General features: G+C 37.5%; 3 protein-coding genes across 4 annotated transcripts; 2 read left to right on the top strand and 1 right to left on the bottom strand.

Annotated features, from left to right (window-relative positions):
• Nucleotides 1-2,009: 2,009 nt before the first annotated feature.
• On the bottom strand, nt 2,010-3,126 carry LOC148767861 (uncharacterized protein At4g02000-like). Its single transcript, XM_088823264.1, has one exon. It carries the CDS (start codon nt 2,807-2,809, stop codon nt 2,027-2,029), a length of 783 nt encoding a protein of 260 aa, XP_088679390.1. The 5' UTR covers nt 2,810-3,126; the 3' UTR covers nt 2,010-2,026.
• Nucleotides 3,127-8,145: 5,019 nt separating this feature from the next.
• LOC105969694 (uncharacterized) lies at nt 8,146-11,271 on the top strand. Its single transcript, XM_088823392.1, has 4 exons — nt 8,146-8,178; nt 8,446-9,129; nt 10,495-10,632; nt 10,843-11,271. The coding sequence occupies exons 1-4, from the start codon at nt 8,146-8,148 to the stop codon at nt 11,269-11,271; spliced, it is 1,284 nt and encodes a 427-aa protein (XP_088679518.1).
• A 2,917-nt stretch (nt 11,272-14,188) lies between these two features.
• On the top strand, nt 14,189-20,648 carry LOC105959814 (protein EARLY FLOWERING 5). Of its 2 annotated transcripts, none has more exons than XM_012983974.2 (9): nt 14,189-14,505; nt 14,967-15,060; nt 16,414-16,499; nt 17,803-17,852; nt 17,965-18,034; nt 18,120-18,201; nt 18,307-18,710; nt 19,192-19,710; nt 20,163-20,648. In XM_012983974.2, the coding sequence occupies exons 1-9, from the start codon at nt 14,422-14,424 to the stop codon at nt 20,382-20,384; spliced, it is 1,611 nt and encodes a 536-aa protein (XP_012839428.2). In that variant the 5' UTR covers nt 14,189-14,421; the 3' UTR covers nt 20,385-20,648. The 2 variants fall into 2 exon arrangements, with proteins under 2 accessions (XP_012839428.2, XP_088679637.1); XM_088823511.1 differs by having other exon boundaries at nt 14,275-14,505; nt 14,967-15,697.
• Nucleotides 20,649-24,642: the final 3,994 nt, after the last annotated feature.

Below are 24,642 nucleotides of genomic sequence, written 5' to 3'. Positions count from 1 at the left end.
CGGTGCGGCACAATGGCAGACTGGGTAGGAGAAATAAGATTACTCAACACACTTTTAATACGATTAGCTATAGTCTTCGACCCAAATTTATAAATGACATTACAGAGACTGATTGGGCGATACTCAGTCATTTTTTCAGGGGTCTCGACTTTAGGGATCAGAACAATAAAGGTAAAATTCAACCGAGTGGGAAGAGTGCGATTATTTAAAAATGCGAGAACACAATCGATAATGCTAGCACCTAGAATATGCCAATATTTGTTAAAGAAAAGAACAGGCAGGCCATCGGGCCCAGGGGATTTAGTAGGGGACATTTGTGCAATAGCACGGGTTACCTCGTCAGCGGTAAATGGGAGAGAAAGGTATTGGCCAGCCCCACTCGTGATCCGCGCCTCCACATGTTCAAGTACCTCATCTATCTCTCTCTCGGAAAGGTTGGACGAGCGGAACAAGTCCTTGAAGTAACTAGTGATCACCTTTTCAATATCCTGCTTTCCTTCCTGCCAAGTACCCTCCGAATCACGAATTTTATGAACCCAATTACGTTTCTTGCGAGCTGTGGCCTTGGAATGAAAAAACCGAGTATTTCTATCCCCTTCTTGAATCCATTGAATGCGACTTCTTTGCCTCCAGTACAAATCAAGAGCCCCGTACTCCTTATCCAGCTCCACCATTAGGTCCCTATGGCACTGAATCACCTCAGCCGTTTGAGTCTGCGCGCGCAAATGGTTTATTTTCTGATGCAATTGTTCAATCCGTTTCTTGGGATTATTATGAATATCACCACTCCATTGACGAAGAGCCAACCTGCAGCCTGCTACATTCCTCAAGACCCTCTCAAGCGAATCTAAGTCGGTGGTCGACTCCCAATGTTGTTTGACTATCTCCTCACATTCCTCCCTTCGAACCCACATGGCCTCAAAACGAAAGGGCCTCCGACCCAATTGGGGAGGAGATTGCGACGTCGTGGTTATGGACAACAACAATGGAAGATGGTCCGAACCGGCATACTCCAAATGCTGCACTGAGGCCGTTGGGAAACGCGAAATCCAGTCCCCATTGCCACACACCCGGTCCAGGCGACACAAAACTGTTTCCGGCTCCTCCCTTCTATTTGTCCACGTAAATTGTTGGCCCACAAAACCTAAATCCGACAAATTACAATCCACTAGGGACGCTCGAAACGCCTCGATTTGCCCCGGCGGACGATCACCTCCCCCACTCTTCTCCGAACTGTCAAGAATCTCGTTGAAATCCCCTCCGACAACCCATGGCATAGATCTCTGAGCATGAAGATCTCGTAATAACTTCCATGTGCCTGCTCTTCGTTGCACTTCCGGGAAACCATAAATCCCCGTACAACGCCATTTATCCGAACCCAGACCACCGCTGACCATCACATCGATATGATTCCGTGACAAACTAAGTAAATCCACTATAACATCTTTTTGCCAGAACATTGCGAGCCCACCCGCTCGCCCCACTCTATCAACCGACAAACCAAATAAGTTCCATCTAGCCATTAATTTATTTACAACAGTTGAAGTTGCCTTCGTTTCCGAAAGGAAAATCAACCGGGGGTTATGGAGACGGATAATGTCTCCAAGAGCGTGAATTGTCAAGGGCACCCCGAGCCCTTGACAATTCCAGAAAAGGCAACTCATTTGGTTCGGCGAGTCTGCTCCGCAGAACTCGCCGTTGAAATAGATTCTTCATCTCTGAGAGCCAATGATATTCGTTTGCCCGTCCGCTCATCCCCAACTCCTAAAGCATCTCCCGCCCTTTTCGTCTTCTTTTTATCCGAGATATGGATAAATTTCCGGCCCACCTTACTGGGACCACTCTCAAACGCCGTATGAATTGGAGTATTATACAGCGCCAACACCTCTCCCTGGGGACACACCATGTTCTCTTTCCCAGTGCCATCGCCAGACTTACTCAGGTCCCTACCACCCGGCGCAAATTAAAAAATTCTAGCTCCCCGAGCCTTCGTCATCGGGCGCTCCACCTTCCCACCGGACAGAACCTACATAGGCTGTAATGGCGTAGACGTCGTGAGGCCATCCCGTTGAGTTGGGGCTTTGAGCCAAACTCCGTACGGCAAACTGTTTGTTGGTTCCACAAATCCGTCATCATACCTTAACGGACATTTCCCTTCTCCATGCCCAAGAATTCCACACAAGAAACAGAATGCTGGCAGCCGCTCATATTTGAAATCAATCCACGTCTTGGTCCCGTCACTCGTGTGTATGAACATCCCCCGTTTCAGCTTTTTGGACACGTCCAGAGAAACCCTAACACGCATGTATTCTGAGACGTCTAGGGTTTTCTCGTTCAGAAGTTGGACAAATGAACCAATTTTGTTCGCCACCTGTTCCGCAGTGCTAGCCAATCTCTGTCTAGTTGGCACATGGTAAAACCTTACAACAATATTCATCTCCTTGACCTCGACCTCCCCCGGACTCTCCCCCACTTTCAGGTCGTGGAATAATAAGGCGCACCTGTCCAGAACCCACGGGCACCCCTCTAGGGCGTGCTTTTTGTCAAGATGATGCTCAAAGAGGATTAGGAATTTGTTAGGACCAATGGCTTGAATCTCACAGCCCTTCACTGGCGCGAGGAGGCGAAGAGCATTAGATTTGAGAGTGTGGAAGGAGAGTTCTCTGTCGGAGACCACTCTACCTACCACACGGAGAGCAGATTCTGAATTCCGAGGCACATTCGTTGCCGAATCAGCGATCAATATTCCGGTTTCTTCCTCCTCCGTGAGGCTAATCTTCTGAGACAATGTGTCCGCAAGCCGATCCATAGCGAGAGAGAGAGAGAGAGAGAGAGAGAGAGAGAGAGAGAGAGAGAGAGAGAGAGAGAGAGAGAGAGAGAGAGAGAGAGAGAGAGAGAGAGAGAGAGAGAGAGAGAGAGAGAGAGAGAGAGAGAGAGAGTTGGTACTTGAACACAGGGGAAGATAATCGCGAGTGAGATCTGTAGAACAAGGGCATAGAGGATGTGTTGAGTCAAAGATTAGGTTATATGAGAAGGAAGACGCCGCACAGAAAAATAACCAAAGAAAAAAAACCCTAAGAAAACAAATAACAGAATATAACGTAAAAATAGATCTAAAAAAACGAATGAAAGGAAATTATGTAATTCAAACGGAAAACCGATGCACCAAACAGCCGATTCACAGTAACAGATCCACCACTCCGCAAATTATCGCACGCAATGTGATAAATCTAATCAAATAGGAATATAATTCCTCTTATTTAGATTTTCAATAATCACCGATATTGAAACTTTCAAAAAACGTTTCACTTCACAACTCACAAATTTATTTTCGCAAATTAATATATACTCTTAGGCCTTTCTAAATTATACCAATGTCACGTATATGTAAACTTAGGCCTTTACTAATTACTTGCATATTCAAGATTGCGAATAAAACATAATTTATCACATTATCACTATTCAAATTTGCAATCATAAAGTGAGCAATTTAAACAAAGAGCACATTAAAATCAATTATAGCATGCTTATTTAAATATGTACTAAAAACCCCCACTAGTTCTCAATATTAAAAAACTTGCATACCTCTTCCCAATGATCATGAAGTAAGATGAAGATATAATATATCAACTACGATCATGCTTCTTTTCGCAATTAAAATTTATTACTAGTACCCCCACTATTTCTCAGTTTGTAAAATTGTCTAGTAATCAACATTTTAATGAGGTATATAACTACTCGATTGATAACTATTAACCAATATATTATCAGTGGTAAGCATAAAAACAGACAAAACAAATCGGCACACATTTAACAACATATACATGGCTTACTTAATATAATTCAATCTCCGTCCACTTAATTCATTTGACCGATAGTGCACAAAAGATAAAACGACGGTGCATAGCGCACTACTACAACAACGGTAATAAACGGATTAGATGTAATTAAGCGCATAGTAATATTATAGTAACATTATTAGTACAGCTAGTCAAACATGAATTTAATTCTCATCACATAATTATCTTATTAATGATTCAGGTTAATGGTCCACATAATAACGGTGAATTTAAATTAGCACAATAAAAATTCTTTTATTTTTAATAAAAATCTAGGGTACAAATATGAAATTGCAAATCCAATAATAGTGGATTACTCAACAATTTCAGCACTTATCCCAAAAATCTCTCTGTATTCATTGTGTATCATTGTTTCACAATCACAGTCAATTTGACACAAATGAACACATATAACAAATTCAAGCATATATTATATTCACAGAATATCATCAAATATCCAAGATACTAACGGATTTCACAATTAACAATCTCTTAATTAATAATATGTCTTTCAGTCCCAGTAACAATCCAAGTAATAAGGCCAAATAATCCAAGCAAACCACGGTACGCAAAACGGCTCATAAAGTGATACAAATAATCCATACAACTTAACAGTAAACTTATCATGCAATAATATAATTATTCTATTGTAAAATAATGATAATTAGCACGTGTAAACGAGAACTTACCAGAAAGTGATAATTCTCAATTATCAATTTACGGTACCTCAATAGTTTGTGGATTCGGCAAAATCGCGCACAATTTGACAGCTCTAGCAGTGCTCAGTATTTGGAGCATATCTCTCTCGTCCGATGTCCGATTTCAGTGATTCAAGATGTTTCGGACAGCCAACAGAAATTCCTACAGCTTTCGTGTTTTACACATTCTCAAATTCGGATATTAACAGGTCCGAAACTGACCTCAAAGTATAAATTCGTGAATTGTACGAAAATTCCCCTATACCAAAAAATAAGATCGTTAATTTTTCGTCAAATCAAAATAACATTAAAATATAATTTATCATCTCCCTTTTTATCATCAAGAGCCTATTTTGGGTCATCGTCAAAGCTCATCTTCATGGGATCAAAAGAAATTTCGTCTTAAATTGTTGGAACCACGGCTGCACTTTGACGATCGATCACGAAATTGGTGGATGAGGCTTGGACTCCATTTGTTCTCTAATTTTATAGGTAATAAATTGTTGCAATAAAAAACACGATAATATGGAGATAGGCAAGGTGAGGCTCAGACTAGGTCGCTTTCTTAAGACGAATTTCACGATCCCTTCTCTAATGAGGTGCAAAAAGGTTCCGATCGTGTCGCCTATGGGATACAACAACCCAGCCTATCTCTCCGCTGTAACTTCACCGAAATTGCACGTTCAAGTGAAGCAGAAACTTACACCCGACACACAACAAGAGCTCAACATATATGTATATAATATATAAGATATATAATCTTCAGAAATACACTTTCTTTTTTCTTCTCTCTTCAATCTTGCAAAACCACAAAGTCCCCTTTTATAGTGTACAACATGACCACCATAAAACCTCTATTTAATGTAGAATTAAAGGAAAATATTGAGGTTTTATGAGACAAAATAAAGTCTTTGTAGGTTTCAAAATGTTGGTCCAAATGACCTCATAAATTGGTCAAAGACAATATTTATATTTTATAATAAAATATATATTTTTATTAAAATACTCCAACAGTACAATAACACAAAAAACGACATATAAAATTGGACAGATGAAGTAGATATTCAGAGGTAATATAAAGATTTATTTTGAGTTTAAGCGCACCAGAGCTCGACTCACATCAATTAACTCAATTTACTGTCGATTGCCAGCCCTACTTTTGGGGGACAAATTCCTCCTAACAATCGATAATCTAATAATCGAAAATTTGGCCACCTATATCAGATTAATTTGGATTAAAAAAAAATTATATCAGATTAATTTGGATTAAAAAAAAATTATATGTTTGAATAAAAAACACTATAATCTTTTCTCCCCAAATTAAACGAATTGGGTCCGCGTTTCCGTTGACTAAGTATTTATTGAACAATTCCTTATCTTTCATGGTCAACATACGTTGACCATTGTCTTCTCTCTCTCTCCAGTCTTCATGCATGAACAAGTCACCACCCAACACGTACTGTGTATCTATATATAAAATCAAACAAAAAACAAGAGAGATCAAATATATATATATATATATATATATATATATATATATATACACACATACATGATACATTATACATATATATAAATTACACACACAAAACACACACTAGATGGGTTCCAGCTCTATTATGTACAGCAGATATGCTAAAAAGGGGAGCGTTGTTCCGAAAAGAAAGGTGCATGTTTCTACAATGATGGGCAAAACTATTCTCAAAGCCGCCGTTAAGTCTTCTGTTAACGCCGTCAAGAACCACTGCAACAGGGGAAAAGTAATTCATGCATGATAATTAATTACTGATTAATTAGTGCGTATCTATAGTTAATTAATTGATGATTAAATTATATCATCTATCATTGTAATATTTTGAGTAGCTAGTGTACTTGTTGCAATAATGTAGTAATTAATTAGACATTTATTTGTAGAGTTATTTGCACAAACCCCCATTTGTAAGTTGTAATGGCTAAAAAAACCCTCATGTTAAAACAATTAGCAATTAACCCCCTATGTTGCTAGTTGCATTTAATTTAGTTCACGGCCCCTAGTGGAAATAAATATGTTGACTAAAAGAAAGTGACTATATTACCCTTCAGTTAATAACATAAAATTAGAACTAATATATAATAGAGGCCAATTTTACTAAACTTATAAACTTAAATTAGGGGACTGAATTGCAATTTTCCCAAACATAAAATCGAATTGGAATTAAATATAATTAATCCAAAACTTTGGATCAAATCGCAATTTTTAAAATTTCTTAAATAAAGAAAAAAAAACTCATTTTTCTATGGAAAAAAAAGAAAAAGAAAAGAAAAGAGAGAAAATTGCGTCTCACCCATTGAAATCACCACCACCCCATACTCACAACACTACTTTCGACAATCACATCTTCATACGCCGCCGCCCCTTCCTTCCACCACCCGCCTCCTTCGCTCTTCTCGTCCCCTCCACCGCCAACTTCTCCTTGCCAGTTCCACACCAGCCGATTCTTCTTTTGCAAATTCTAGAATCTTAGCAACCCTAGCAAAATTACTAAACTCCAGCCCTCATCGCCTCCATCGTTGGTGAAGACGATAAAAAGCAGAAAAACCACTGGGAGGTTTGGATTCGGAGGCATCAGGTACCTTGCATAATGGTGGGCCACTATCGAGAGATGCCAGAGAAGACGCCAAAAGATGCGAAAAATAGTTTTTTTTCGTGGATCTCGTGGTGGATCCCGAGCACGAGTAGGAAGAAGTGACAAGCCAAAGCCTCCACAAGGTGGGAGGTTGTTAGTAGTGTCACGCTCCCCATTAGCAGATGTCTCAAGGTCATCATACGCGCTACGTGATCTTGTCTGCCTTCCCACAGACGGCGTCATTATGATGATACTAAAGTTAGATCACCTTAGGGTATTGAAGTAGGATGAGCTGGAAGAGCAAAGTGGATCACTGGCTCACGAGTTTGATGACCTTGAGATACATGCGATCATAGAACACGTAAACTACGCCGGGTTGATTCGGCGGAAACCCCTCTGACGCTTAAGTCAGACGTGCGGATAGTAGAAATAGTCCAGAGAATACATGTTGTAGTATTGCTCAAATAACAGGATGTGCTTTAAGCAATAAGTTCAAACCTTCATTTATACCTCATTGATTGGACTGAAGTTTAATTAGTTGAGATTGTCGGGCCAAAACCTTATTTAAAGATGATTGTGAGTGGTCTTCAATATTGAGTTCGTAGACCAATAAATAAATAAAGGCAACGAATATTTGCAAGACGAAAATTACTAAGTGCAAGACCTTACTTCATGCAAGACCAAAATATAAATAAATTTACTAAAATCAAGACTGGAAATTACAAATATAACCCCAATAATAATTTAGATATTATTAATTTAAATTAAGCTAATTGCTATTGCAAGACCAAAAAAAAATACAAAAAAAAAATAATAAAAAAGGAAAAACGAGAGTGAACTCACTCCCCCAACAAAACACCAACATCTTCTTCTTCACCCTCATTTTACACATTTTTTTCCACAAAAAAATCTTCCATATTCTCCAAAACCCTTATCACACAAAACCCTCAAATCTTACTAAAACTTGAAAAGAAGGACATTATGGATACACAAGACATAAATATGGAGGATTCTAAGGTCGAAGAACACAAAGAGGTAAGAAATATTGTACTTTGTGATCGTTTTTCTCGTTTTTCGCACCTCATTTCACGTACAAAAAATTCGACGTGTACAGGTCGAAATAAACGCTTAATATCGACACAGTAGTGTCGAAAATTTCAACATAATTCGACACTCTTTAACTGTCGAATTATATTGAAATTATCGACATCCTGGTGTCGATATTAAGCGCATATTTCGACACTGGTGTGTCGATTTTGCAATGTTACAATTGTGTAACCAATTTTCCGGTTTTTCTTGCAGAGTTTTGTACCTAGCGCGTGTAGTGGAGCTAATGCATGTAGGGAATTAACTTTGGATTATTCACATGAATTTACCACCCATGAGGAGTTTGCAACAAGGGACAATTTAGTCACATGGGTGCGCAAAGTTGGTATGCGACTAGGAATGATAATGACAGTAAAGTCTTCAAACCCGGGAAAAAATAGACGTAGAAGGCCCTACGTGGTACTTGTGTGCGAGCGTGCGGGAGTGTATCGTGGCAAAAAGGTACCCGGTCAAGACGACAAAGGAAGGGGAAAAAGGCAAACAGGGTCAAAGAAATGTGAGTGTCCGTTTGAGTTGAAGGGCCAAAAAATGGGCATGGATGATGAAGAAGTTAGGTGGGTGTTGACAGTTGAATGTGGTAGTCACAACTACTCAGATTTTGAAAACTTTCAAGGCCACTCATATGCTGGAAGATTAACAAGTGAAGAGATGGCACTTGTAGAAGACTTGTCAAACGCATTGGTGAAACCAAAGGCAATCTTATCATCACTAAAGTTGAAGAATCCGACAAATGCGTCTTTAATTAAGACGGTTTACAATGCTTGTCAGAAGATCCAGTTCAAAGAGAATGCTGGTAGAACTCAAATGCAATTGTTGATGTTGAAGTTGTCCGAAAATAACTACTTCGAGTATCACAGATATTTGGATGAGACCGTCGAGGTAATGGACTTGTTGTGGACCCACCCTACGTGCATTAAATTGGCATGTAGTTATCCGTATGTATTGGTTATGGATTGCACATACAAAACCAACATATACGGACTCCCATTCCTAGAGATTGTGGGTATTACTTCTACGAATAAAACGTTCTCAATTGCCTTTGCATACCTTCGGGCGGAAAAAATAGACAATTACGTATGGGCCTTGAAGAGCTTGACGAAGGTCATGGAAAGTTGTCATAAACCTAATTGTATAGTCACAAATCGAGAGTTGGCTTTGATGAAGGCTATAGAGATCGTATATCCCTCCAGTCAACAACTTTTGTGTCGATGGCACGTGAGCAAGAACATTCTTAGTAATTGTAAGAAGATGTTCAAAACAAACAATGATAGTGGAAAGATTTTGAGTCGGAATGGGCAAATCTTGTTGGTCAAGAGACAGAAGAGTCATTTTATAAAGAATGGGATGTTATGAAAATAAATTTTGTTGACTACCCGGATGCTTTAACTTATGTCTCTCATTCGTGGTTGGATCCGTACAAAGAGATGATTGTCTCGGCTTAGACAAACAAACATAGGCATCTTGGAACGTACACTTCTAACCGGATAGATGGTGCACACTCACGAATGAAGAAAGAGTTGGGAAATAGTATGGGCACATTTGTAAAGATTTGGGCTCATATTGACAAGTGACAACCTACTGATGCATCAACATACAGAAATCAAAGCCTTGTTTGAGAAAAGCAAGAATACTTACCAACACAGTTACAAAGTAACGATATACAACGAACTTCGAGGATGTGTGTCGTTGTACGCTCTTGAGCAACTCAAACTTGAGGTTAAAAAATCACTCGAGTTGCTTCCGAACGAGTTTATGTCGTGTACTTGCGATATCCGAACCACTCATGGATTACCTTGCGCCCACGAACTTCATGGAACGTCATATATCGCACTCCCATCTCATTGGACTGGATAGACCCGTATTGGAAGCACTTGAGCATGGAGCCAATGATTTGTACAAAGGATGAACATCTCCTGACTGATGGGGAAGAAATGGAAGCATGGCGGGCTGTTTTCGATCCGTCCGACGCAAAAAAAAGGGTTCAATTGCTTATGAAATTGCGGGAGATTACTCACCCCGAGAGTAACTCTCTCATTGAGCCAATGCAAAATTTTTACCAAAGGTCGTCCCGGAAAAAAATTGCGTATTAATAAATCAACCCGACGCAACCCATCCAAATTTGAGTACGAGCTTAATTCAAGCAAGATAGTTGTTCCCCAAAGGTAATTTTTTTGAAATTTTTAGCTCATAGTTCATTTTTTGGTTTCTCATTTAGTAATACGTGATATTGGTTAAACATTGTAGACTCCTGAGAGTTGCACTCCTATTTCTGGTATCCAAAAGCAACGTGAACACCTTATGCCGCAGCCGATCACTATATCGATGGTAATCGACATCTTCAATCGAAGCACCGGTAAATCGACGGTGTTGGAAAAACTACCGGTAATATATGCGTAAAAATATATCAGTACAATATCGACACCACCGTGTCGAAAAAAACAACAATTTTCGACGCTCTAGCGTCGAAATATGTCACATTTTTCGACATCAACATGTCAATATTTCTCATAATTTTCGACATCAATATGTCGATATTTCGCTGCAATTTTTTTTTCCCATTCTGTATTACTAATTTAACCTTCTTATGTGCAGGTTCGAAAAAAAACTACCAAGGATATATATATTAAACAAATACATTCGAAGTTCCGAAGATATGTTGGAGATATAATAAATGTTGCGTCGGATGGTCATTGTGGATTTCGGGCGGTTGCATCAATGATGGGCTTTGGGGAAGATAATTGGAGTCTAGTACGAAGAGATTTGGTCGATGAGCTCATTATGAATGATGCTATCTACATGAATATCCACAAAGTTCGAGATACGTTTGATGAATTGGAAGCAAAAATGAGGTGCTCGGTTTCACCTGCCCCTTATGAAAATTGGATGTCGTTTCCGGATATGGGTCATTTTATTGCGTCTAAATATGACATTGTGCTCGTACTGATAACGCAGCTGCAGTGTCTTACATTTCTCCCACTCTGTGACCCCGTGCCAGATGGGCAAAGACAAGAGCATGGATAGCGCTTGTTGATGGAAATCATTTTGTGCGTCTTGTTTTGAAGAAGAATTGTCCTCTTCCCCTGTAGCAGATTATTGGAGGCGATACCACCACCCTAGAGCTAGTGCTTGGAAAACTATTGATATGGAGTCTAGGATTATTGCTTTTAAAGAGCTAGTTAATCGTAATTATGTAGCACTACAAGAGACCATATGTATTGATATGTAGAATTGGTGTATTATATATATATATATATATATATATATATATATATATATATATATATATTTTTTTTTTTTTTTTTTTTTTTTTATACACAATCCACGCAGAATAAATTTAAGTTTGGAAGAGCATTTTATCAAAGGACATGTATAAATTATTCATAGGCTTAAATAAAAAGAAACCTTGTATGGAACTAGCACCGTAATTTGGAGTGAAGTTCTCTAAGAGCAGCATATAATGGTTCAGCAGCTTTTGGTCTATCTACATTTCCCAGGAGTATATCAGCCGTTGTGAGATATGGATCGCCGTAAAAACGAAGATTATATATATATATATATATATATATATATATATATATATATATATATATATATATATATATATATATATATATATATATATATTTGATGAAATAATTAGTTAACTCGTGCATTATAAAAACATCATAAATCATCCAAAATCATCCAAAAAATAAAAAAAACATCCAAAAAATAATCAAAATCATCCAACTATCCACTTCTTTCTAAGTTTCTTCCTCTGAAATGTTAGTAAGGGTGGTGGAGCGGTCGACAATGATGGAGCGATCGGCGATGGTGCATCCGATGGTGGAGCAGTCGACGATGGTGGATCCGGTGATGGAACAGTCGACGACGGCGGTGAAGTAGGAGTGTCACCAGCAAACAAATCAGCAATCCCCTCTAACGTCATCACCATCTCGGTATATCCATCATCAGTATCTTGCTCGCGTATGCGAGCCAATGTAGTCCTCACCATCGTAATAATCTAAGAATCACGGGCCTCTAGTAGTGGCGAGCGAGCTATCTGGCGGCGCCCGGGTGCTTGCGGTCGAGAAACTGGAAGCGTACTGAGTTTTGTGATGGTCCGCTCCCTATTCCAATCCATATAGTCGGGTGTAGTGTCCGGCTCTCCTAATACCACTGGAACTGATCTGGACCGCTCATTAAGCAAGTGATCTTCCCATCGCTCAGAATATATGTTCTGGTACGCCGAAAATACAGGATGAGGTGTGCCCCGCTTCTGCTTCCTAAACATAGCGTCCGACATGTACGGTTGGCAGGGAATCTTTTGAACACGCCCAAATTGTCTCAAGACCCTGTCCGGATGGTAAGGCTCCAAAGTACGCATGTACTGTAACATGCCACTAAACCACGTGGACTCTGGCATAGAAAACCTGTCACGGAGGACCTCATACGGGGCCCATATAATCTGCGACGGTAAATAAATTAAAATGAAGAAACAAAAAAAAGTAGTCGAAATGAGTTAAAATTTAAAAATTGAAAAAACTAAAAAAATAAGAAAGTAGTCGAAATTAGTTAAATGAGTACCTCATCGGAGCTCAGATCATCTATCAGAGTACGCAGATCACGGGCTCTGTCATTGCTTGAGTCGGACTTCAGTGGATATACCCATCGTGGACAAAATCTGTCGGGCGATATGCTTCTCAAACTGCGGCATCAAGTCTGGTATTTGTGGTCCTCCGGGGCCAGCCGATTGGCTACTAGATCCACCAACTTCGGTGGTCGATGTGAGCGGTGGATCCTCAGGTATGGACAATGAAGGCTCAACATCGGTAGGTAAACGTGTACGATTGGCCGGAGGATCGACCCGAGTAGCTTGAGAATCGCCACGTCGGACTTTACGATTGACCAATGCCTTTCTCTTGCGCTCAAAAGCAGTTTGGGGAATACGCGGTTCCACTGGAAAAATATAAATATAATATTAATTATTTATAAAAAAAAAAAAAAAAAAAAAAAAACTTTGCAAAAAAATCAGTTTACCAGTCAAATTTCGATATCACAGTGTCGATATTTGTACACAAAATCGACATAAGCTCTGTGTCGAAAATTGTACACAAATTCGACACATCAATGTCGAATATTGCTCCAAAACTCGACACCGGGTTTATGTCGAAATTTTGTACAAATATCGACATTGAGATGTCGAAAAAAGTTCCAATAATCGACAATCGTTTTCTGTCGAAATTTGATGAAAAAATCGACACCAGTATGTCGAAAATTTTCCAAAAAATCGACAAGTACATGTCGTTTTTTGTAAAACCGCAACTCCTTCAACAATAGTGCTACAATCGAACCCTAGAATCATCAACTATGTTCTAAAATGACTTGAATTCATTATTCTAACAATAAAATCATGTTTATCACATTTATTTCTCAAAAAAAAGTTAATTCAAAAAGTAATTTCCTTACTTGCTTTTCGTGAGATTATTGTGGCGGGGTTGGGGCAACAACGGACTTCAACGGCGACGGGGAGGTGGTGGACTTCAACGGTGACGACGACGGCGATGGGGCGACAGCGAAGGTTGAGTGCTGCAATTGATTTTTTTGTTTTCTTCTTCCCTTTTTCCCTCCTCGTTTTTCAATTCTCGATTCAATTTCCTTTTTCTTTCTTTTTTTTTTATTAATTTTTCTTTTTTAAATGGGTCTTGCAAAAGGAAATTAATAAAATAATTTTTATTTTATTTGTATTTTATTAAAGTTATTATAGTCTTTTTATACTGAATTTAATAAAAAAAATTAATTTGGTCTTGCCCTAAGTAATTTTCGTCTTGCAAATAGTCGGTGCCATAAATAAATTGTAGGCCTATTGGGTTGACCCAATTAGACATATCAGGTTTGTTTTTAGGCTGGTAATCGACCGTGTAGATGAAAACCCGACCCGAACCCAAATTGCTATTCTAAATCTAATTTGCTTTACCCGTTTCGATGAAAACCCGACCCGAACCCATATCACTATTTCTAATCAAACTATCGTCTCCGTATTTTGCTTAATCCTCTGCAAAAACACTCAAAATCGAATTCGCAGCGAGGTTTTATTTATCGACGACACCCATTTGGGATATCTTCCTCGACGGAGAACGACGATTGAGAAAAAAAAAAACCCGGTTTACAGGTAATTGAAAAGCCGCCACAATGGTGAAGACGACGAAGGGAGGCAAAACGATGAACCCTACCGATTCCTACCGCAAAGAGATCCGCAAAAAGGAATTGAAGCGGGTAATTTTCCGTTTCTATTCTCTTTTGATGTAATTTTTCCCCCTTGTTGATTATGTATTTTGCCGTCCTGTCGAAAATTTAGGTTATTTGTTCAATATGAAATCATGTGTGGGGATATTGTTGGAACAATTTTTTTTTCTTCCTTTCGTTTTGGATTATTCGATTTTGATTTATAAATTCAAGTTTAGTTAGTGTAAGTTTTCACTTAATTGAAATAATTGTTTTTTTTATAGCAATACCTATGGATGTTTCTGTATGAAAAAAGTTGAGAAATTGGGCATGTGTCGTAGTTGAGTTTTATTTCTACTGCATATTTTTAGAGTGATGATCGCATAACAGTTTTAATGTTTTATGATTCAAATTTGTTGCTTGTGTCGTAAAAAGTTTCAAATTGTTAAGTATTTTGAAGAATAGTTGTACATTCTAGAGCTTCTAAAATCGTTGTTGATTTTATTGTACAGAACAAGAAGGAGAGAAAGAAGGTTCGGGAAGTTGGAATCTTGAAAAAAGATCCCGATACTTTGAAAGACCAGATCCAGAAGCTAGAATCAATGAGTAAGTTCTAAACCCTAAAGAGTCGAGCTATGTTCTAATTTTGTGTAGATTGTGATTTCTTGGTACATAAAGCAGGGAAATCGGAATTATTCTTGTGATTTAGCTTCATGGACTTTTTAATTTACTACGGAGTTGCATGTGATAAAAATTTCGGTCTAGCAATTCATGAATTTAATTTGTTGCTGTCTTTAGTATGATCTGGGGTAGAGGTGGCGGTGGGTTGGTGTGGTGGAAGTAGTAGTATTCCTTGGATGAGTTAAGTTGGAGGTATTACACCAAGTCAGAATATTAAGTTCCTGACATATTAATAACTTCATCTTCATTCCCCTTGCTCTTGTATTGTGTATTACAGCGAAGCCAAATAATCAGCAAATGAGATATTAATTTGATGCTGCAGTAGCAGCTGTAGTTTTAGCTATGTTGCTTTTTTTTATTATTATTTTTTATTTCTACACAATCTGTCACCTGTTAACTTTCATCATGTATGGTAGATAGGTAAGTTTATTCCCGTGAAATAGTTTTGGGAGTGCACTGACCTTTAAGCTCCTAGTGCTGTCTTCGGAAGTCTGACTCCTAGCTTCCGAAATATGAAGTGAGGAAACCAAGCATATCCAACCAATTGACGTCTAGTTTTGTGGTAGTTCTGACTTCTCTACTAATTTTCTTTTTAAATATAATATTATAATGACGCACAACCTAAAAATGTGGGAATTCTACACACACATGTATATTGGAAAAATGTCTTATTAGTGTCTTTAGTCTTATTCTTTTTTCCCTACCTTTCATTCCTTTGAGTTCAGAATGTGAATGGGATCCAATCTGATACATTCTTGAACTTATGGTAATAATTCTATATGTTTCTGCATGTTTTGCTTAATTTTGAAAGAGTAGATAAAATTATTAGCACCTTTTAGTTGTTGTATCTGGCCCAGAAATAAGTTAGTACTTAGTTCCTGTACTCTTACTAATATGGATCATGCATGCCATCTATTTGGCTGATATCTGAAATGTAGTCATTTCAGACTAAATGGTATCTTTTTGTTCACTTTGGATCTCTCCGTCTCTCTAAAGAGCTTTGGACAGATACTTGACTAATATTTCAGACTAAATTGTCTCTTTTCACTCTTCCTAGAGAGAAAAAGAGAGTGATGGAGTGGGAGGGGGACGGGTGTGGGGGTTACTGGATTAGGTAGGGAGTGGGGGAAAAGGTGGGAGGGGGTAGGGAGGGGAGATTTTTATTGTTTACTTGTATTTCGATATCTGTTTAGGCAATATTTGCAGAGAGATGGAGGGAAGAGGGCAAGGAAATTCTCACTGTTCACTTATAGCGATCTTTATTTTATTTCCTTGCAGAGGCAGATGGTGCTTTGGACAAAGCGAGAAAACACAAAAAGAGACACCTTGAGGATACACTCAATCTTGTGATTAAGAAGAGGAAGGTAATTTCTTAATTTAAGTCATCTGATGTATTCTGTATGACATTGTTTTCTGTTTTCCAATTCAGATGGACTAATAGGCTTGTGTGACTTATAGCTGATGAGTTTTAATTTGGAGAACTGGTTATGCAAGAAGCATGTATTAAATTGAGCAAATGTGCTAAGATAATAACTGTTCCGTTTTATCTTTAAGTAGGTCTTTTGATTCAACAAAAATATATGGAGATTTTAGTTTGCTAGTAGTTTAATATGAAGTGGATTCAGATTTCCTTGCATTTATTTTGTTGAAAACATCATGTTCGATAATACAATTTGATTTTATGGGTAGGTTTGGAGTTATAGATTGAAACTTCAGCTTGCTCCTCTCTCATAATTATCACTTCAAGTTAGATGAGTAAATACTAGTATATTAATGAAAGTTGAAGTTGGGTTATGACCATCGTTGTGGATGATACATGTTGATGTGAAATTTGTACCCGGTAAGGAGAGAATCGGCAAAGCAACCTAAAAGAATTAGTCTGAATGTGTAGACCTCACTATAACAGGACAAATAACGCTTACCACCTAGAAATATTTGTATGGTGCATTTCTATTCCTTCTAATCCTTATAATTATTGCCAAAACATAATCAAACTTGCAGTCAATTTTTCTAATTATTGTTATGATAACAAAACTGAGAATTTATTCATGTTGTTTGTAAAGTTGTCTATGTCAGGAATTCTATAGAAAAAGTTCTGTGCTACTTGCTAGTTCCTTTCATGACCAAATCTCATACTATGGTCTTAAGATATTCAAAGCAAATAAAAGATAGAAACTTGTAGTTCTAATGAAAATGTGAAGCGAATGAAGGTTGAAGATCCAACCAATATGTTCAGTTCAGAGTGGAAAAAGTTATTTTCCCGCTCTTTCCCCAGAAACATCAATTTGCAATCAAGAATCTATGGGCCAGATCTTTATAAACCAACCAACGAATACTTGTAAAAATATTCCTAATCTAACTTTTTGGCTTTAATTTCTGGATTTCTGGCTGAGTCTCGTAATTCATAAAAATGGTCAAATGCCCTAAGTTAAATATGTTAGATAAAGAAGAAAATAAGTACTTTTTACTTTATTAGTTTCAACAGGTTAGGGTCACCTAATTAGGATACCTTTGGACTTTGTGGGTTTTGCGTTTCTTAGGAATCAAACTTGTAGATTTTTTCATCTGTGTTGCAAGTTATCACATAGAGCCATCATATACTTGGAAGGAGAGTATTTTATTCCTTTAGAATAAAATGTAACTGATTTTTTTTTTTTAATTGTGAAGGAATATGAAGACAAAATGAAGGAAAAGGGTGAAACACCAGTTATGTTCAGGTGAGGAAACGTACATTCTTTAAAAGAAGAAAATAAATATTATGACAGGTTATGGATATTCATGTTGCATTCTTAGTCTTTTATAAGTTTAGTATTGCTACACTTTATGCAGTCACTTGGGACCTGTTCGGAGGCGAACTACTGCAGAAGAGGAAGAAAGAGCCAAGAATCCCTTACCTGAAGTAAGCTCATTTTGATTTTGATGGTTTTATTGTATTGAACTCTTTCCTGATTTGTCGACAAACATTTAGAAACTCATTGGTGCAGGACTCGGTTTATTATCACCCGACCCTGAATCCTTCTGGAGCCCCTCCACCTGGAAAACCTCCAATGTTCAAGTCATCTATAGGTATGTAATAGAACCTTCTTTTCGTATTTCAAAAAGATTATTCTTATTTTATATCTATATCTCCTTTCGTCTCTCTTAGATTTTGCTATGTACATTGTGATGCAGGACCGAGGATACCCTTACCAGAAACTTCAGCAAGTAATGTTGCATCATCATCAAAGTCAGAAGGAGAGGATGCCACATTAATGGTCCTCCCTTTGCCGCCGCCGCCACCTCCTTTGCCCAGTACAGGCTTGGATTCTGGAGATGGCTCTAATATGCCCGTGTCTCTGCCTTTGCCGCCTCCACCCCCAATGCCTCCAAAGCCGTCAATGGCAGATGCTTCATCATTATTGCCGCCGCCACCTCCTCCACCCGGACCACCGCCTAAAGAACTACTTGCTAATCGTCCCCCTCTTCCTCCACCTCCACCCATCCACCAATCTGCCCATCCACCTCCCCCTGGTACTGTTGGTGGTATTGAGAGAACAGCTAAGTCAGATGATCCAACCTCCAGAGATTCAGTTCAGGTATAATTCTTGCATGTAAATAATCACCTATATTACTTCAGTATTTAAATGACATGGTAATTGGTATGTACGCAATTCACTACTGCGTCATTCGTCTAGCGAGGGTAGCAAGTATATTACCAGTAGCTAATCGGTGGGAGGTTCTGGGTTCAATCCTGCATTATGGGTTCAATCCTGCATTAAACAATTAATGCATTCAATATACTATACTCTTCGTCTTTTTACTTTCATTTTAATACCATTCCTCTTTGTTTATTTCTTCATGAAAGTTGTGTACTTGAGATCTTCTTTTGCCAAAATTTGTCATGTTGAAGGTTTGGGATAGTTTGCACTGTTTAGATTCTTTGTTAAATACTTTCTATAATATAGGTTTTAATGCTAATTTTAATAAATTAAATGACTATTCTTTTTTTTTTTGTATAAATTTGAGTACACTATTTAATTCTAGCTGATAGTTGTTACCTGCTTGGTTATCTTTTAGATGCCAACCAGTCTTCCACCACTGCCTCCACCAGGTGGGCTGCCCTCACAGTTCATTATGAATCAGCATGAAAACTCATCTTCCGAATCCGATGTAAGAACTCATTTCGATGCCAAAGATATGCTGAAGATGGCTCCTCCACCACCACCACCACCAATGAGGCAACAGCCGCCGTTGCATGGTGCTCCCATGGGCCCGAATTTCCAGCACGATATGCTTCCTCCGGGCATTTTACGTTTTCCACCACCACCGCCGCCTCCAACAGATATGCGGCCCCCGTTGCCCCCTCCCGGAATTGCTGGGCAACCTGGAGTCATGGTACCACTATTACCAAGACCGCCTTTTGGACCTCCACCTATGATGAGACCACCACTTCCACCTGGCCCACCTCCTATCCCACAAGAGGACCTCATCATGGCTCGACAATCTGCACCTCACAAACCTTCGTATGTGAAATCAGCTGCATCAACCGTTGTAAAGAGGCCTTTGGCACAGCATACTCCAGAGCTTACATCCATGGTAAGTAGTCAATCTGCATATATCTTCTTTTCTCAAGTCCTAAAACCTGACATTGAATTTTGAAGTTTTTGACTAATTAGAAAATGCCAAGTCACTTCCTTTTACTTGTCGAGTTACAAAGTATAAATTTAACATAGTATGGAAATTACTGTGAGAAAGGCTATTTGGACTGCCGATACAATGAGTTGATCGATATTCACTTTGATATTCTGTTATTCATGTATCTGAAATCTTTTGGTATGTTAATAGTTGCAATAATTAGGTGGGAAAGAGGATTTTTCACAAATGGGATCCGATTCTCCTCACCAATCTTACAATCTTTCTGACTTCTGAAATCGGAGAATTAAATGGACTAATTTTACTTTATTGTTCATAATAGACGAAGAAAATGGCTTGTTACAGATTATTTCTATCTCATGTAAGTTGGTAAACTCGGTATTGATCTTTTGCAGGTTCCTGCATCTGTACGAGTGAGAAGAGAGTCCGCCCTACCAAAACCGAAGCCAAAGGCATCGACTTTTTTGCCCACAAATCGGCCAATTGTAACTCCACTACGGCCTCTCGTGAAGAAAGAGTCGAGTAGCAATTCCTCAGCACCAAAACAGAAAAGTATTGACGATTCGTATTCGGCTTTTCTAGAGGACATGAAAGCACTTGGTGCTCTTGATAGCTAATGAGCATCGAACGCAACGGGATTTCTTCGTAACTTCCAAGTTGGGATGTTCTCATTTTATGTTGTGCTAATTAGTTTTTGCACCTGCAATTGAAGTTGTTAGAACCCTACTTAATTAATTAATCCTTGATGAGATACAAGTCACTTTTTTGGCACTCTCTTATATCTATTGGCCATAATTCTTGTTTCTCTCAAGGAATTACAGCTGGCAAATTATTTTATTTAGATGAAAAATTATGTATCTATAAGGAACCCTATTTGTCAAGATCTCTCTCTCTCTCTCTCTCTCTCTCTCTCTCTCTCTCACACACACACACACACACACACACACACACATATAGTAGACTAGAAATTTGATTATTTCGTTCTTTAATTAGTATTAATGAGGAAAAAAACAGATAGGGTAATTATCGAAACTAGGATTTCTGATGTCTACAGCTTAAAATCCATAATTAGGGTTAAAAATCGGACCGACTAGTTGGGAACTTGCACGAAAACACAATTAATGACATTCGAAATTAAATAAACAATATCATTAATTCATAGACATCATCTTTCTTACATGAAAAACATAGGCCAAGAAAAAAATAACTAGTAGGCTTAGATCATCATGCATACATTAAACGTTGAAAATAACTAATAAATCTTAAACGATATCATTCATCGTCGTTTCTTCGTCTCCTAAAGCACTGCCTTTACAGAGTGGACACAAGTTCTTGATTCTCAGCCACCGTCCGATGCAATCCACGTGATATTCGTGCCTGCATCGGAGAATCCCAACCTTCCGATCTTCCTTTTCTCTACATCCGAGAAGATCATCCAAGCAAACCGCGCATGTTTCACTCTCCTCCTTCCGATCAGAAGGAATATTCCTTATCTTGAGGCGATTTTCGATATCTTGTTCGGATAGACCGCCACCACGGTTGTTATACTTAATCTCTTCTTCTTGTTCTCCGGACGTACCGCCAGCTGGCATGTTAATCACCGTAGCAGTCCACCTCATAGATCCTGGACTGATGGGGGTCCACCTAGTAATCTCTTCTACATCTACGGAAAAATTGTCGAACGAGTTATTTCTTCCCGGAGGAATCACAAAATATGGCGTCATCCCCGCGTACATGTCTCTATTGCTGCGAGCCATTCTTTGATTGAGAGTTATTGAAGACTATTCTATGTATTGTTTATATATGTTATGTACGTACTCCCAAGTATATATGTATGTATCATGTATGTAATGTATGTATGTATGTATGTATGTATGTATGTATGTATGTATGTATGTATGTATGTATGTATGTATGTATGTATGTATGTATGTATGTATGTAAGATTGTGAGACAAGGTATTGATGTGTTATAGTTGTTGTAGGAGTTGGAGTCCTAGTTAGTTCTTTCGAGTGCTTACCATAATTAAAGTTTAGTTAGATTTTCTTTGGTAATTATTTCCTTGTATTATAGCTGCATATTCAAATTTATTTATGTTATTATTAATATTATTTATTAATTAAACATGGGGTTAATATGCAATACCAATTGTTTGGTAGTTATATTGAACTATGTACCATTGACTTTAAAGACTTTTGCATGCACACAATTCTAGAAATTAAATTAGGAGACCTCTCTCAAGAATATGTTAAACCTTTTTTACCCTTAGTTGCTGTCCCCGTGGATATAGGGTATGGTTGTATCTCAATCCGAACCGCGAATAATTCTACGTGTGATTGTTTGTTTTTCGATCGAATTAATTTTGTGTGCGTTTGTTCATTGATTTCACACAACAACAAAAAAAAAAAATTATTTATACTATTTCTATCTCCTAAAAATTAAATCATGTCTCAACTATTTATACTAGCTAGAAGAAGTGCTAGAACAAGAGTAACCCTAATCCAAGAAAGTATAATTAAGCAAACCCTAAAACACATATAACTAAAACACATATAACAGAAGTACTTGAATCATATATTAAATAAATCTCATCATCCAACATCAATGTAACCTAATTAATTAAATACACAATAAAAATGCATTATTATAACATTAAAAAAAATTTTAAAAAAACCTAAGAATCTTTTAACAGCACGTGATGAGGATATGCAGTGGTTTTACATAGTGGACAAAAGTTCTTGATACACAACCACTTCTGCACGCAATCCGCATGGTACCGATGTTTGCAGTTTACGAGTTCTCCGACTTTCTGATTATCGAGAATATCGTCTAAGCAAATCACGCATGTTTCCACCTTCTTTGGGAAGTATTTGTGAGGAGCACTAATCCCCTGTAGGAACGCCCGTCTAGAAGCTTCCAGCTGTCGATTCGGAAACAACTCGTGAGGAGCCTTAAATATTCGACTACTTGCTCCGATCGGGCCGCCACCTGTCCGATTGCGAAAGAACTCGTGAGGAGCCTTAAATATTCGATTACTTGCTCCGATTGGGCCGCCACCTGTCCGATTGCCGGCGTGATTCTGATGAGACATAATTAATATTAATCCTAGGACGTGATCACAGATAAATTAATATTGTAAGAGAGGGTTTTTCAAGAATGTATATTATATTTTGTAGTTGTAGAAGACGTGTTGTGTCTAATATATATATATTAAGATTGGGAAACTACCATAATTCTAGACCTAGTTGGAGTTTATTTTCCTTAATTCGTTATGATTATTAATTTATTATTGTTATCGTTCATATATTTTAATTATTTATTTATGAATTTAAATAATCCAATTTTATTGCAAAATTTAATTACTATTTTTCTTCAAAGAAATTTTAAAATTTGAAATTCGAATTTACTAGTAAAAGGGGCAAAATGTATTTTACCATTATAATTACAACCCCTGAGTTACGGTTAAATTACGAAAATCATCCTCATGTTTGGGTAATTACAGTCACCCCTCAACTTTGTATTATGTTACGAAAAGACCCTTCCAGAGGTAAATTTAAGGATGTTAGTGCGGTAAAACCGAACCAAAATTCCGGTACTCAACATTTCACACCGTTTACCAAACTAAATATATGATTTGGTTCAGTAAATAACCGAATTACATAAATTTTATGTAAAAATATTTAAACGGAGGGGTGACTGTAAGTACCCAAACAAGAGGATTTTTTTTGTAATTTGACCATACCTCAGGGGGTGGCCGTAATTTGCCTTATAATTACGAGTTAACTGCAAATACAACCTCCGTGAAATCTCGAACCGGTTAATACCCCCTGTCAAAAAAAAAAAAAAAGCACTCATATTTTCCCGTGCAAACAAAGTCAAAGCATCGAGCCCCGAAATAAATCTCTCATGCGCTTTTGGTGCGATGTTTGCTCTATTTTCACTTGTGGCATGTTAGAGCAACTCCAATGGGAGTATCAAATGGATTATCAAACTTATAAACTACCTTTTTGATATCCCAAAATTATTTTTTTTACTATAATGGGGATATCAAAATGGGTAAGTATTTTGATATTCTACATCTTTGCATGTAAAAATACATCCTGTAAATTGAGTTGTCAAAAAATTAACCACCTAAACGTCCAATCAGAAAATGACACGTGGCAGTTGCAAATAAAACCACTAAAAAACTTCCAATTAATTATTAATTTTGATATTCATGGTTAGAGTAGATAAACTATAAATGAATATCAAAATATTATCTTAATTATCAAATTAGTATTTGATAATTCAATTTTGATGTTTAGCATTAGAGTTGCTCTTAGAAATGCCCTGCTCTTTCTTTCAAACTCCCCTCTTATTCTATTTTATTTATTAATTATAATATTTATGTTATAATTTTATTGAAGGGTACATTTGTCCTTCCACCTTCGGCCAACCATTAAACTCAGTGACTCACAATGGCCGAGAGTGTCAAAAAAAAAAAAAAAAAAATCACGGGTTGCAAATTTATGAATATTTTTGTTGAATCTCTAATTAATTACATGATTTAATAAACAATTGCAAATTAATAGTCGATAATAATATTCATTTTGGATATATTTGTATGGGAATATATAAAGGATAAAGATAGATGACCAGAATCTGGCCAGCCAAAAAATGGTAGTTTTGTAATATTGGAAAAAATCATGATGTTCATTTACTAGCCTGCCCTTCCACTATTAATATTTGAATTTAAATATTTTCTCTCTCTCTATAAAATTACAATTTCCAATATTATATGGGGGCAACTATTTTGAATACTAATTTTTGCTTAGTTGAATACTACCTAGTTGAAAACCACAATTGAGTACATATTTATAAGTTTTTTCTTACTTT

The sequence above is a fragment of the Erythranthe guttata genome, chromosome 9 (genome assembly GCF_056151865.1).
Source record: "Erythranthe guttata isolate IM_541 chromosome 9, IM_541, whole genome shotgun sequence".
In the NCBI taxonomy this organism is placed as follows: domain Eukaryota; kingdom Viridiplantae; phylum Streptophyta; class Magnoliopsida; order Lamiales; family Phrymaceae; genus Erythranthe; species Erythranthe guttata.
This window is presented reverse-complemented; position numbering and strand designations above follow the sequence as displayed.

Bases quoted from the DNA above. Each gene is read 5' to 3' on its own strand.
- LOC148767861 (XM_088823264.1), bottom strand. From the start codon at position 2,809: ATGGATCGGCTTGCGGACACATTGTCTCAGAAGATTAGCCTCACGGAG.
- LOC105969694 (XM_088823392.1), top strand. From the start codon at position 8,146: ATGGAGGATTCTAAGGTCGAAGAACACAAAGAG. The intron at 8,179-8,445 runs GTAAGAAATATT...TTTTTCTTGCAG, and splicing joins AGGTCGAAGAACACAAAGAG to AGTTTTGTACCTAGCGCGTG. The intron at 10,633-10,842 runs GTAATATATGCG...TCTTATGTGCAG, and splicing joins CGGTGTTGGAAAAACTACCG to GTTCGAAAAAAAACTACCAA.
- LOC105959814 (XM_012983974.2), top strand. From the start codon at position 14,422: ATGGTGAAGACGACGAAGGGAGGCAAAACGATGAACCCTACCGATTCC. The intron at 15,061-16,413 runs GTAAGTTCTAAA...ATTTCCTTGCAG, and splicing joins CCAGAAGCTAGAATCAATGA to AGGCAGATGGTGCTTTGGAC. The intron at 18,202-18,306 runs GTATGTAATAGA...ATTGTGATGCAG, and splicing joins AATGTTCAAGTCATCTATAG to GACCGAGGATACCCTTACCA.